Below are 15581 nucleotides of genomic sequence, written 5' to 3' on the forward strand. Positions count from 1 at the left end.
AGACCTGGGGCCTAGGCAGGAGCTGACAAAAGGGTCCCCCACCTCTTCACCCAAGCCAGCTCTGCTGGCTCATGGCGGTGGGCCGGCCCCCAGTGCCGAGTTCTGGCCACCAGGGCTACCAGTTCTGAGCCACTGCGGCTCAGCACACAGACGCTCTGGGGTAAACAGGCTGCACCACGGGGCCTGCTGCCCCCAGGCTGGATGCCCAAGGCCTCGAGTCTCTGGCTGGTGCCAGGGCACACACCCAGGCAGACTCTCACCTGTAAGAAAGCCCAGGGACAAACCATGTAGAACGGGCAAGTGCTTGGAGGAGGAAGTGTGGAATAGAACGGGGTTCTTGGGCACACCTCGGGACGCACCTGCTTTGGCACCTCTGAGTCGGTTTCTGAAGGCTGCGTGGCGAGGCTTCTGATGGAATGAATCTTGCTGTGCTTTCTGGAAGAAATCACACAAGACAGCTGAGACTAGGGGAGGTTTTTTTTTTTTTTTTTTTTTTCCTTTTCTTTTAAATTTATTTATTTGAAAGGCAGAGTTATGAGGGGTGCAGAGGGAGGGATCTTCCATCTGCTGGCTCACTCCCTAAATGGCTGCAACAGCTGGGCCTGGGCCATGCCAAAGCCAGGCACCTGGAACTCCATCCGGGTCTTCCATGTGGGGGCAGGGGCCCGGCTGCTGCAGCTTTCCCAGGCGCGCTGGCAGGGAGCTGGATTGGAAGTGGAGCAGCCGGGACTCAAACAGGGCCCACTCACATGGGATGATGGCATTGCAGGCAGTGGTCTGATCTGCTGCGCCACAGCGCTGGTGCCCAGGTGAGTTTTTGCGAGTGTGTCTTTAAGTGAAACCAAAGGTCCCTGGTCTGAAGCACCAGGTCCTTCCTCCTCGCAGGATGTGCCTAGAGAGGCTTTCATGATGCGAGTGGGAAGCAGACGCGGTCACCCATGCGTGGTTCCCATGGTACTGAAGTCTCGAGGAAGTTCTCAGCACTCGCCGTGGGGCTGCTGATGGAGGACCAGCAACGGCACAGGGCCTTCTAGTGACGGGGAAAGTCTGGGAGGGAGGAAGGAGGCTGGCCGGGCGTGAGCCATGGCCCAACGATAGAACATCGATCAGTGCATTCTGGGTAATTATTTTCCGGATCAGTTCTGTAATGGAGGCAACTACCACCACTGGCTCACTCTTTCAATGTGACTGCTATGGCTCCGGGAACTTCCGGCTCAGAGAGCGCGCACAGGCGCTGCAGGAGAAGGAAGGGGCTGAACCTCGTCTCTTCCCTTCTTCAGTCCGCCTCACCCTCGTCTCCAGCGAACAGGTGTCGGAGACAGCCACAGAGCGCAGAGAGGTGAAATCCCAGCGTATGGCTGGCTTTTCCTCTCAACACCCCAAGCCAACATGGAAAACCCTGGAGCATCCACACTGGCAACCAGACGGGAGACACGAGGTCGCTGTTTTTCATTTGGGCCTCAAAATATTTTATTTTTAAAGACTTATTTATTTGAAAGGCAGAGTTACAGAGAGAGGGAGAGGGAACACAAGAACAAGGTCGTCCATCTGCTAGTTCCCTCCCCAAATGGCCACAACAGCCGTTCACAGAGCCTGGGATCCAGTGTCACCTCCACTTCTTATCCTTCTTCCTGCTCCTGTCTGCCCTGGGAAGAGCAGGTGATGGCCCAAGTCACCTGGGCTCCTGCCACCCACAGGACAGACCTGGATACAGCTCTTGGCTCCTGGCTTCTCCTGACCCAGTGGTGGCTATCGCAGGCATCTGGAAAGTGACCAGCAGATGGAAAATCTCCCTCTTTGTCACTCTGCCTTTCAGATAATTTTTTTTTTTTTTTTTTTGACAGGCAGAGTGGATAGTGAGAGAGAGAGACAGAGAGAAAGGTCTTCCTTTTTGCCGTTGGTTCACCCTCCAATGGCCGCTGCGGCCGGCTCATCGCGCTGAACCGAAGCCAGGAGCCAGGTGCTTCTCCTGGTCTCCCATGCGGGTGCAGGGCCCAAGCACGTGGGCCATCCTCCACTGCCTTCCCGGGCCATAGCAGAAAGCTGGCCTGGAAGAGGGGCAACCGGGATAGAATCTGGCGCCCCAACTGGGACTAGAACCCGGTGTGCCGGCGCCGCGAGGCGGAGGATTAGCCTGTTAAGCCACGGCGCCGGCCCAGATAATTCTAACATAAAGCTGCTGAGGTCGACGGTGAGGTAGGGCCTGCATGGAGAAACAGCAAGATGCTGTTCCCTGACAAGCATGCATGTTCTCAGACAGGAGCTTGCCTCCAAGCTGCTCTTACCTCTCAAACTGGACTTTCTTGTGGCCTCCTTCTTTGACGTAGTCCAGTACCTGCTTCTGGGTCCGGCCGCTAGAACGAATGCCAGGAAAGACAGGGGGGAAAGACACAGAGGCATCTTCATTTAAACACAGATCCCGAGCTTGCGACCCTCGCCCCCTTCTGTGACAGAAGTGCACTTCCAGCACTTTATGGGAATAAAGGCTAAGACAGCTGTGGGCTCCTGTCCATTCGGTCTCTTGACATTTTCCCTGTAAGTGGAGTCTTTGGCAAATTCATGGAAAATGTATATTATGAAAAAACTGCATGGATTTCAAAAATTTTGGACCAAAATAATCTTTCAATTCCATTTTCCCATGCAGGTTTTGAAGTCCTCTTGTACATACAGAAAAAAAGCAGTCAGTAACTGAACCCACTTACTTGTGGGTTTAGTTATCAATCAACCATTCCACGAGTCTGTCCATTCCTGAAGGCATGCACGGTGATTTGGTTCACCGTTAGCCCCTCACCAGCTGGGATGGTACTGGACACACAGTAGACAGTCAAATATGTGTCGAAGAAATGAATGGAAAAGTGGACCAACGATGGACCCACTACGTATTAGTCTGTGAAGCACAACCAAGTGATGATCAGAAGCTTCTATGGGAAAAGGCAGAGCTTTCTGAATTACATAGGTGTTTTCAGGAGTCTACTGTGGCCGGTCAGACGCCTGGTTGCTCTCAAACATTCAGCAGCGCCCAACAGGTTGACACCAGCAGCCGCCGGGACCCTAAGAAATGCCAAACCAGCCGTGGCTCCTGGAGACCGACAAGCACTCACCTCACGCACCTGCTGGGCAGCAGGGCGAGCAGCAGCTCGGGAACAAGACTCACAGGGCCAACACACAGGCGAGAAGCGCCCATCTCACCTGAACCGAAACGACGACCCGCGGCTGAAGAGCACAGCCTTTGGCTTTGGTTTGGGCTCCTCAAAGAGTCTGAAGAAGGCGTGGTGTTCCACGCAGATCTTCCAGAAGGACTTGCAGAAATCCCGACTGGCCATCAGGAATTCCAAGGTGTCCTGGTAGGAGCTCTGCAAGGACGAGACATGCTCGGGTTTGGCCCGTTGCTCACAGACCTCTGTGGCAATGTCAGAGAGGCACAGAAGATGCTTCTCCAGTGCGACCTCATGGTGCATTCTATTACAACGAGACATTAAACTCGAAGATCTAGCGAAACACACTCGTTCCTAATGACAAGATGTCGTCATCCGTCAGTATTTCCCCTCCCCGCAGCACTCCCTCGAGGCTCTAACAGAACCCGGCAGGTCAGAGCTGGCGGAAGTGACGCGGTTTCTTTGATAGAATTCATAGGCAAGGGTTTTTCCTGGGCTTGCACTTCCCATCGGAGGCAAATTCCCAGCGTTAACACTCATTGTGGGCCTCCTTAAGTAACTGGACACAGTCCACCTGCCTGCTTCCTTCCCTGTGGGGTTCCCTTTCGTCTGAAGTCACCTCCTGATGAACTAGCCCAGGGCCCAGGTGGCCAGGAGGCCCCTCCAGCTCCCTCGACAGGAAATGAAGCTGCTTTCCTGGCGCTGAGCAGGCCGTGCCCTCGGACGCTGGAAAGGGGATATGGTGATTTTCTGTTCCCACGCTCAACACTCGCAGTTTTAGTGGCCAGATTAGATAAACAAGTCTACCGCAGCCCTGTGTGTTCCCAGCAGCTCCGACTATTTTGGGGAAACTCACGGTCCTGGGCAGCCCCAACTTCGCAAACCAAGTTATGCTGTAAGTTCTTCATTTGTAAGTTAGGTTTTTGGAACTCAAAATCTATCTTCTAGAAATCATGATCGTGGGTGTCTGCTTCCCAGGTCAGCCCAGGAAAGCCCGTTCAATACACAGTGCAGCTACACTGTCCCACTGGACTACCACCTGCCATCTTTTATTTCCCTGGGGAAGAGGGCTGAGTACTGGCTGGGGCGGACACTGGGGAACGCACCTGCCATGCACCTCCTAATGGCCACTGCCAGCAGGTGCACAGGCTGAGGCTAAGTCCCTCCCCCTGGTGAGAACAGCACTGATGCTCTTAGGGGTTCTGCAGCAAGTGGGAGACCCTGGTTGGCCAGTCATGGGGAGGAGCTCCCTAGGAGCTGTGGGGTGCAGACGTCGGCATGTCAGGTGGACAGGTGCATGCTTGGAACATGGCAGGAAGTTGAGTGGGGTCATAAGTTTGGGCCAGGGGCCATATACACAGCAATAGCACAGTTTGGGTGATCAGCTGGTGGCTGGGGCTGCCTACAGGGCAATGACCCTCTCCCTAGGCGCACATCTGTGCGTGTTCTTCACCCTCTCAGTGTCTACCATGAATGAGAGCTGTGGTGTCACTGAGCCCTTGGATACAGCTGTCCCTGTAGACACTCCTGGGTGCCTTTTCACAACAGCACCGGGGTGGGAGCTGGCCAGTTTCAGGTGGGCCTTCTGAGCTCAGACGTCATCCGCTAGCAGGGCACACTCCTCCCATGATTCAGCGGGCACCCCCTCCCCCCAGTCACTTACATTGGCATCGGGGCGGAGCTTGATGAGAAAGCGCTTCCTCTTGAAGCTCAGCTTGCGCACCTTGGCCCAGTTGAAGGCATTGATCTTCGTGAAGCCCTAAGAACAGAGGCAGCGGCCGGTGAGCCAGAAGACGCGGAGTCGGCAGCCTGGGCGTTGGCTGGCTTTGCTGGTGCGAGCGGAAGGCAGGACTGCTGGAGCAGTCCCCACCTTGTGGCTACTGGGCGATACCCATTCCTGGATCACTACTGCTCACTGCTTGTACGATTTGGCACTCATGACATGATCTGGCACTCAAACTAAGCCTGCCTGTCTGGATGGCACAGCTGGCCAAGGCAACAGGGAAAAGAAAAATGAAAAATTAACAGCCACCTCTTAGGAATGCCAGATTCTGGCCTCATCCATATTTTCTCAAATCCCATAAAACCCAGCAAGGCAGACGATGATGAGGATGATGATGATGATAATAATAATAATAGCAACAACAACAACTTCATTTCACAGACTCGGGAACTGCAACACACTTCTATTTTAACTGGCCCCAAATCACCATGCATGTGGCAGGAAGAGACCCCAAGCACATGCCCATCTAGCCAGCAGCTGCTCTTACTCCATAGTGGTCCACACTGGGCTGGCTCCTGTCCAAGTTTACAGCACCACCAGGACTAGGCTGGCAGGCCACGACTGTCGTACATCTTCAAGGCCAGCACGCAGTCTCTGGGAAGGACTCACGTATCCCCAATGTCTTTGGGGACCAAGTAGGACTTGGTCTCTATCAAGTCCACAGTGGGGAGCTGCCAGCTACCTACTGCTACCTGTTGTGAATCAACTGAAATTAGGGTCCCTTTGAGCCCCTGCAACCCCAGGCCCAGTGATTCCACATCGGAGGAATGAGGGAATTAGGCACAGGGAAGATGACCAATTCCAAGATACACGCTTCGCACATGGTTAAGTTACCTGGCACCCCAAGATGTTTAGATTGCATCCAACACAACCAGAGCCTGTTAATGCCATTGTGCGACACTCCTTTTCTCTCCGTATGACTTTTTCGAAATGTTTAAGGGTTGGGATTTTGAATTTTATAGACATTGCTTCTCTGGCCATTTTTCTTTCTTTTCTTTTCTTTTTTTCTTTTTTTTTTGGACAGGCAGAGTGGACAGTGAGAAAGAGAGAGAGACAGAGAGAAAGGTCTTCCTTTTCCATTGGTTCACCCTCCAATGGCCACTATGGCCAGTGCGCCGTGGCTGGAACACTGCACCGCTCTGAAGCCAGGAGCCAGGTGCTTCTCCTGGTTTCCCATGGGGTGCAGGGCCCAAGCACCTGGGCCATCCTCCACTGCACTCCCGGGCCACAGCAGAGAGCTGGCTTGGAAGAGGGGCAACCGGGACAGAATCCGGCGCCCCAACTGGGACTAGAACCCGGTGTGCCGGCACCGCTAGGTGGAGGATTAGCCTAGTGGTCCGTGGCACTGACCCTCTGGCCATTTTTCTCATCAGATACTCACTGACTGTTCATCAGGTCAGGAAGGGTTGGTGGTGGTCATACCCTCCATGCCACATTCCTTCAAAACATCACTTACTTCCTACTTCCCACCGTGAAACCCACCATGCTCTCTTCAGGGTGTGGCTCTGCGGCCACGTGTCCAACACGGGGCTGGCACAGGCTGGGACTCCAGGGGAAACAGATGGGGCATCTACGCAAAGCCGGTGAGCTCACACAAGGGCTTTGGGTCAGGCGCAGGGTCCAGCTCCCCACAGTGGAATGCCGGCCCCTGACCCACGAGAAAGCCAGATGCTTTGCTTATGGGAGCTGAAGGTGGGGCTGGGGCACCCACCGGAAGTGAAGCGCAGGTTACCCACACTTCCCACGCAGGCGAGGAGTCTGCCATGAGGGCTTGGAAAATGGATATTCTGAAAAACTGATGCAGAGGTTTCCAGACTTTTTTTCTGCACCAAACAAATTTACCTTTTAACTCCATTTGCCTAAGGACTTTTTGAACGACCCTTACAGGTTCACTATTCTGATTCTGTTGACAGCTGCACAGGACATACAGTCAGGGCTTACCAACCCGCACACCTGAAGTACGTATCCTTTACTGTGCGTCAGTAATACTTGGACGGGGCCAGCATGGTGGCGCAGCGGGTTAAGCCACCAACTGTGACACTGGCAGCTTGAGCCCTGCTTGCTCCATTTTTCCAGGTCCCATCCCTGCTAATGCACCTGGGAAAGCAGTGGAAGATGGCCCAAGAGCTTGGGTTCCTGCTGTCTACACGGGAGACCCCGAGGGAGTTCCTGGCTTTGGCCTGGTCCAACCTTGGCCAGTGTGGCCATTTGGTCAATGAAATAGAGGACAGAAGATATCTCTGTCTCTCTGTCACTCTGCTCTTCAATTAAATAAATAAATATTTAAAAAGAAAAAAAAAAGAAAGAAAAAGAAAAAAAGAAAGAAAAAAGAAAGAATCACTGATTAAGAGAATGGTCCCACAGCAGGGCGAGCAAGAGAACACACACGCTGGAGTACAACTGTGCGTCCTTCCGCTGAGCACAGCCAGGATCCAAGCACGATTTGTTCCGCTGAAGAACTACTAAAGGCAAGGACATCATTCCCTGGAGTTTATGAAACTGCCTGATATTGAAAGTACACACAGTGCGCTTGCCTTTTTAAGTTAGGGATAACTGAAGCCCCAAATAAGCTGGCTTAACCAAAATCAGATTATAAATTAAAAAAAGAAAGAAAGAAAAGACTGTATTGCTGTAAAATTTCGTCCACAAGGGTGAAAAAGGTGTTTATTTGGGGTGTGAAATCTTGACTCCATTATTTCCTAAGCATAGGTCCACTGAGGGATGTAGGTTTCTGTGACCCTAGCAAATGAGATAAAATCCAGAAGCTGAAAGCCTCGAAAACAAAAAAACCCAAGATGAGGTCAGCTTTTCCTTGTGCAGCCAACGGTCACTAGCAGAGGTGCTACCTGGGCCCACCCGACGTGAACCAGGGGTGAAGGGCCAACTCCTCCCATCAGCACAGGCACCAGCTGGGCTCCCAACGCTCTCACCTGAAACACCAGAATGCCCGTGTTGGCCACGGCCAAGTTGATCTTGGTGCCTTCCCTGTCCTTGGCCGGGTGCAACCGGATTCCATACATCTCTAGCCGCCGGGCAATCTCCAGGAGTTGGAAATCTGATTCTGCTGGGGTTTGTCCACTGATAAAACAAAAGTGACAGAGAAAGGCGAGGAGGTGAGCATTCCCTGTGTCCATTAATTTGAGATTAAACAGTTTCTCTTGGGAGATAAAAAGGCACTTCATCACAGACAGCGGGGCCATCCGACCAAATGACACCCAACCTCCTGTGCATTATAACCCCAAATCCAGCAGCTAGGACAAAAGCTCTATTGCTCATGTAACACAAAACAGTGAAAGTCCAGCTTGCACTGTGCCAATTGTTTAGAAATTCAGTGTCCTTGAAGGTCGCATAGAAGCAAAACACCACTGCGTTAAAACTGATTTTTAAGTCACTTACAATAGTCGAGCGTTGCAAAGCAAAGTTCAAGGCAATCTCATTCCTGTTGTCACCAGGCTCAATGCCTGCTTTAAGGCAACGCTGAAAAGCACAGAGAATCTTCTAAAAATGCTTTGTTGGCCAAAAATAACAAACCAAAGATGGAGATGTCACAAAGGTTCTAGATGTCCACAATAGCCTCTGTGCCTGATGTCTCATAGGCCTCTCTCAATTTCCTGTTGCGACAGTGACTTGATGGTCCCTTGGTGTCACTCAGCCTTCCATTCCCAAGCCTGGGATGCCCTACGATTCCAGGCCTCCTCTAGTCTCACGGGGAGGCAAGCCAGGGCCTTGAGCCCCACCCCTGAGTGGGTGCCCTGCACTTCTGAGGCTCCGGGAGGGACACAGGGCCCCGTGAGCAACTGTATTTTCTTCCCCTTGTGCAAATGTTCATGACAGCGTGTGCATGTACCCATATGTGTTGGGAAACAGAGAGAAGCAAGTCCAAGGAAATACAAAGCCGTGCGTGAAACTTACATGTGGTTATGGTGAAATTCCACAATTTTATCTTCTAGCGCGTCTTGCTGAGGTATGTACTTATTTTTTGCTAAATGCTCTCTGTCCAGCACTTCATCAAAATCCCCAATCTCGGCTAAAAAGAGAGAGAGAGAGAAACAGGCCGCAAAGGATTAGTGTGTCATACTGTGTTTATTTCACAGCTAGTAAACCGGAAGCCGGAAGCCAGTGGACAACAGAGCCCAGCTGGAGGTTCTAGAATATCCTAGGGGCTGGATGTCTTCTCACTGTCCTGAAGGCAGTGTAGGAAGACCCCTCCACCGCTCCCATCCCTCCACGTTGGAAAGAGAACCTGAGACCCATCTGTCTTCAGCCACCCACATTCCCAGTTTCCTGCTTTCTTCCCCACCATTCCTTTCTCAGCAGTGAGCTCCGTGAACTCGGATGACCTCACCCCCTGGCCTACACACAGGCCCTGGCATTCCAGAACTCTACAAACAAATTCTGAATCGCACATACAACAATTGCTAGTGCAAACCCAAATGCTTTATCATGAAGACAGGGGACTGCAGATAGATATAAAGGTAGACAGTTTAGTGCTTTTAGAAAATAATTCAAAAGAGTTTAACCTTCTTGGAGTCCTGTTGTCAGAAATAATGGGCCACACTGTAAGTCTTATAACTTTATCTACAATAAATTTTTTTTTTCACATGATCACAGCAAAGTCAAATGGTAGTTATAATGTGGAAATTTAAAGTGCAGGGCTTTTTTTTTTTTTTTTAAGATTTATTTTGAAAGAGGGGGAGGGGGAAGGGGAGGGGGAGGGGAGATCTTCCACACACTGTTCATTGGCCAGATGGCTTCAACAGCCAGAACTGAGTCAGACTGAAGCTTGGAGCCAAGAGCTTCATCTGGGTCTCCCATGTGGGTGGCAGGGGCCAGAACACTTGGGCCATCTTTTACTGCTTTTCCCAGGCCACTAGCAGGGAGCTGGATCAGAAGTGGAGCAGCTGGGACTCACACTGGCGTCCATATGGGATGCTGCCACTGCAGGTGGTGGCTTTATGTGCTATGCCACAATGTAGCCCCACAAAGGGCAGAGTTTTAAAATTGTGATTGTACCTTAGCTTAACAGCCCTGGCTCAAGCCCAGTTTAGACCAACTGGAAGACATCGGAGCAGGACACCTTTTCCTGGTCATCTCTGCTGTTTAACAAGCACAATTAAGAGGAGCTTGATGGCCACAGACAGCTGTTTTGAAGAACGACAAGCGAACAGATGCTATGAAACCTGCCTTTCACTTTGTCACAGTAAGTTATCAGTCAGGCTTTGGGCAGCACCTCAGATAGGGCCCGACAGTCTCCATAAATCACACCCACTGGGGATAGGTGTTTTGCGTAACACCATCCGGTGCACCTGGCAACCACTGGGCCGCTGAGAGACTCACTCACCAGCTTCCTCTTGCTATGACAGACCAATAACACTATTTTCTAAATGTCTTTTCTAGACTAAGCTCACCTCCCCCTGCAGAGTAAAACTGCCACCATCCATCACAGAAAACGGCAGCGTGGGGACATCCCTGGCCACGCTGACATCATTATTGGCTGTCTTGACATCGGCAGTCCTCACTTTTCTGTAGTTCCGTTCATCTTGTCTCAAGAAGGTAGGGTTGCTTCTCTTTACTTGAGAAAGTTATCATGTATAAGGTCACTGGGAACAATGAATTAGGGAGATTAAACCATGGTTCCCAGGGAAAATATAGGTTTAGGTTCCTGTTAAATTCTTGAAATATTTTGGTCAACTGACCCGTTTCATGTGTTTTTCTGTTGAAAGGCATTTATTTAGTGTACACTGCTCATTCATGCACATTGAACACATGGCTAACAAGCAGCACTCACGCTTGACGAAGCTGATTAAACACGTATTTACGCCATAGGGCACCCGGCACTACGCTGAGGGACTGTACACAGTACTTAGTCCTGTGCTTGGGGGCGTTGCAACAGTGAAATCACCAACAATAAGCACAAAAGATTGAAAAGTGTGGCAGTAAATAGACCATGAAAAGGACACTTGTTAGCAGTCTGAGAGCGGAAATAAGAAGGCAGGGCACGCTAACTGACCTCAAATGGGGCTGTGCGTAGTGTGCGACTTGAATGTTTTGCCATCTGGGCATGTACACAGATAACATTTTGGGCACAGCCATATTATCAAATCTGTAAATATAGTGTATTTGACAGCTTTTCATCATGATCGCAGAGTATCTGAGAGAAGTTACATGTGAACTTTATTTTAGTTCGCTGTTTTGGAGGTTCACAGCCCAAGATCCACGATCCCAATTGGTTTGCATGTCCCAAGATGGCAATGATGGAGGGTGTGTATTGGGGGGGAGGCGGTAGGGAACAATCCCCTGGCGAGCCAGGAAGCAGCATGCACAAGAGAGTCAGGGTCCAACCTGGCTTCTATGACTGACCCTCTCCTGAGAACCACCTTCCTGGTGCACACACCTGACAGCCTGGCTCCCAGCAGGCTTACCTCTAAACACCGTCCCTGCCCCATCAACACCCTCTCAGTGCCATCAACGTAAGACGTGCATGAGTTTGGCAGCCACATCCCAGTCAAAGCACAGCACACAGGGTCTGAGAATGAGGGATGGCTGCAGATGGAGAAACCAACTAAATCCTCAATTTCCTGAGCGCTTTACATTTGGGCTTCTTGATGCCCCAGGGTCTTACAATACACTCCCTTCCATAATTCCACATAAAAGAGCTCAGCATTCCATTTTTCCTTTGGCATCAGGGTCAACACAGCTCATTCCCATCTCTTCTGAGCCGTGTGACCTTCCCCAGTCCTCAAAGGCAATGGCGGCGGATGTCCATAAAACCCATTCTTCCCCGTGTACTCTCCTTGGAAATCCAGAGGTAGGCTCCTCCTTGTGTTTTGAGAGTTTGAGAATCAACACATTTTCAAGCTATGCCTTAATATCTTTTAATGTTTTATGTCACAGATGTCGTATCAGCTCATGTATCCACTACCCTCCTTGGCAGTTGACTGGCAGCCAAAAATAGGAATGACCAAGAAAACCCCAAATGCTGCTGTGTCAATAAAAGAATGGACCATCTCCAGGGCTTGGACTTTGACAAACATGCACTGTGAAGAATAGTCCTCACTGGGCACTCAGACACAACCTGCAGACACATGGCCCTGCTCATCTCCACGCTACTCCAGTGGTGGTTTTATTTGTAATTAAAAAACATTGGCTGGCACCACGGCTTAACAGGCTAATCCTCCGCCTTGCGGCGCCGGCACACTTGGTTCTAGTCCCGGTTGGGGCGCCGGATTCTATCCCGGTTGCCCCTCTTCCAGGCCAGCTCTCTGCTATGGCCCGGGAAGGCAGTGGAGGATGGCCCAAGTGCTTGGGCCCTGCACCCCATGGGAGACCAGGAGAAGCACCTGGCTCCTGGCTTCGGATCAGCAAGATGCGCCGGCTGCAGCGGCCATTGGAGGGTGAACCAACAGCAAAAAGGAGACCTTTCTCTCTCTCTCTCACTATCCACTCTGCCTGTCAAAAAAAAAAAAATTAATTTTAAGGCCGGTGCCGTGGCTCACAGGCTAATCCTCCGCCTTGTGGCACCGGCACACCGGGTTCTAGTCCCGGTCGGGGCGCCGGATTCTGTCCCGGTTGCCCCTCTTCCAGGCCAGCTCTCTGCTGTGGCCTGGGAGTGCAGTGGAGGATGGCCCAAGTGCTTGGTTCCTGCACCCACATGGGAGACCAGGAGAAGCACCTGGCTCCTGCCATCGGATCGGCGCGGTGCGCCGGCCGCAGCGCACCAGCCGTGGCCGCCGTTGGAGTGTGAACCAACGGCAAAGGAAGGCCTTTCTCTCTGTCTCTCTCTCTCTCTCACTGTCCACTCTGCCTGTCAAAAAAAAAAAAAAAAATTTAAAAGCAGAGAAAGCTCTCACCCACTAGTTCACTCCCCAAATGCTTCAATGGCCACAGAAGTCCAGGCTGAAGGTCTCCCACATGAGAGGAAGTGACCCGAGGACTTGAGCCATCACCTGCTGCTTACCAAGGGGTGCACTAGCAGGAAGCCGGAAGCAGGAGTGGAGTCGGGACTCAGACCCAGGTGCTCCAGTATGGAATGCTGATGTCCTAAGCAGCAGACCCAACACCTGCCCCCAATTCCTCCTTTTATCAGTGAGTGCCTGTGTAGAACCTGGGCTTTACAAACGGCAGAAGATTATTAAAATATTATATATCTCCTGACTATATGTGAGATGCTATGAGAACAGCAGGAGCTGTACACCCATCTTTTGGAGAACTCACAAGTTTATTTTTTATTTACATACTGATTTATTTTTAAGAGGCAGAGAGAGCTCAAGAGAGCGAGAGAGCTTCCATTTGCTGGCTCGCTCCCCAAATCCTGTAATGGCTGGGGTTGGCAACGGTGAGGTGGGGGCAGAAGTAGGAGCCAGGAACTCCATCCAGGTCTCCCATGCAGGTCCCAGGAACCTAATAACTTGAGCCATCACCACTGTCTCTAGGGTGTTCATCAGCAGGAAGCTGGAGTTAGGAGATGGAGCCGGAGTCAAACGCAGGTACTTCGATGTGGGATGCAGGCATCCTAACTGTTAAGCCCACATCTGCCCTGGAACTCAAGGCTCTGGGAGGATTTTGAGCCACTTGCCAGTGTCTGGGGAAGAGGGAGGTATCTGACAGAGATAAGGTTTCCTGGATGTCAATACATCTCCACTTCCCAGGTAGGTGAGTGGGAGTCACTATCGTTAACACAATTGTTTTTCAAATTATATTCCTTTTAAATTGGCAAAATAAAAACTGTACATATTTATTGTCACAATACTACAACATGTTTTGAAATATGTACACATCCTGGGGTAAGTAAATTGAGCTATTAACATATCCATTGCCTCACATACCTTTTTTCGTGGTGAGAACACATAAAATCTACTTTCTTGGTAGAACAAGCCTGAAAAACAAAGAACCTTGGGGCTGGCACTGTGGTGTAGCGAGTAAAGGAACTGCCTGTGATCCCCGCATCCCATATGGGTGCTGGTTCAAGTCCTGCCTGCTCCACTTCTGATCCAGCTCTCTGCTAATGCTCCTGGGGAAGCAGCCCAAGGTGGCCCAAGTGCTTGGGCCCCTGCGCCCATGTAGGGGACCAGAAAGAAGCTCGTGGTTCCTGGCTTCGGATTGGCCCAGCTCTGGCCTTCGCGGCCATTTGGGGAGTGAACTAGTGGACGGAACATCTCTCGGTCTCTAACTCGAGGAAAACAGTGCAATACTATCTGGCGTCGGGACCCTCTGGTGAGACCATCTTCTGCTGACACAGCGCCCAGGGTCACAGAATGTTTTGTGAAGTTTTACTCCATTCAGGAAGCTTCCTTTCAAAATCCTCCATTGTGGGACCGGTGTTGTGGTGCAGCAGGTTAAGCCGCTACCTGCAATGCCAGTCTCCTGTGTGGAAGTCCCAGTTCTAGTCCTAGCTGCTTCACTTCTTTTTTAAAGATTTATTTATTTATTTGAAAGGCAGAGTTACAGAGACAGAGAGAGAAGGAGGGGGAGGGGGAAAAGGAGAGTGAAGGGGAGGGAGGGGGAAGGAGAGGGGAAGGAGAGGGGAAGGAGAGGGGAGGGAGAGGGGAGGGAGAGGGGAGGGAAGAGGGGGAGGTTTTCCATCTTCTGGTTCATTCCTCAAATGGCCATGACGGCTGGAGCTGAGCTGATCCGAAGCCAGGAGCTCCTTCCAGGTCTCCCACGTGGGTACAGGGACCCAAGGACTTGGGCCATCCTCCGCTGCTTTCTTAGGCCATAGGAGGGAGCTGGATCAGAAGTACAGACGGGTGCCCAGATGGGATGCCCGCACTGCAGGCGGAGACTTCACTATGCCACAGGGCCGGCCTTTGCTACGGTTCTGATCCAGCTCCCTGCTGATGCACCAGGAAAGGCGGCAGATGACCGCCTAGGTACCTGGGTCCCTGGCACCCACATGGAGACCCAGAAGGAGCTAGTGACTCCTGCTTCTGCCTGACCCAGGCCCAGCCACTGAAGCTACTGGGGAAGTGAATCAGCGGATGGACAATCTCTGTCTCTCCCTCTGTCACTCTGCCTTTCAAATAAATAAATCTTAAAAAACAAACAACTTTCTACATTGATCATAAAGGGGTGGCTGCAGTAAGTGAGATTAAAGAAAGAAATGTTTATTCAACACCTCAGATGCTAAACAGGTATTTATGCTATCATTCAATTTCCAAAGCCTTACGGAAAAGAGTTTGTTATGATTCCAAAAGATATGGAGGAGGGAGGGTTGGCCAACTGCTGGGGTCATCAGTGAACTCACAGCAATGAGGTCTGCCTGCCTCAGTGCCTCCCCAGGCCCGCACGGTCCCACACCTCACCACTTCCAAGAACAAACCCAAGAAAGGCAAAAGCAATTTAACTTCTGTGCCGAAGTTCCCTCCATTTGTAAAATGAGGATACTGGTAGACCCGACCCTGACTTTGGTGTGGGGATGGGGGAGGGGGGTGTTGTAAGAATTAAATGAGATAACACATAGCTCTGGCATAATAAAGGAATACCCCTTTTCTTTATTTTTCTCATGTTATGCTTGCTAACTGATAAAAAAGCAGCTATTTGGCAAGCCTAGTAGACATTCAATAATGCTCATATAAAAACGAAGATGATGAGCACTGTTGATAGTTACCTCGTTGTTTTGGACTAAGGCCACGTGTTGACCACGA

General features: G+C 51.1%; 1 protein-coding gene across 4 annotated transcripts in view; it reads right to left on the bottom strand.

The window, feature by feature from the left end:
* FARP1 (FERM, ARH/RhoGEF and pleckstrin domain protein 1) overlaps positions 1-15581 on the bottom strand; it is a 291757-nt gene that overhangs the window by 48315 nt on the left and 227861 nt on the right. For all 4 annotated transcript variants that reach the window (XM_062194003.1, XM_062194002.1, XM_062194001.1 and 1 more), the window contains exons 7-12: positions 8851-8965; positions 7869-8016; positions 4819-4914; positions 3190-3353; positions 2286-2354; positions 360-435 (exon numbers count right to left, since the gene is read on the bottom strand). In XM_062194003.1, coding sequence (XP_062049987.1) covers positions 360-435; positions 2286-2354; positions 3190-3353; positions 4819-4914; positions 7869-8016; positions 8851-8965 — 668 coding nt within the window. The remainder of the gene's footprint in view (positions 1-359; positions 436-2285; positions 2355-3189; positions 3354-4818; positions 4915-7868; positions 8017-8850; positions 8966-15581) is intronic.

The sequence above is a fragment of the Lepus europaeus genome, chromosome 6, assembly GCF_033115175.1.
Source record: "Lepus europaeus isolate LE1 chromosome 6, mLepTim1.pri, whole genome shotgun sequence".
Lineage (NCBI taxonomy): Eukaryota > Metazoa > Chordata > Mammalia > Lagomorpha > Leporidae > Lepus > Lepus europaeus.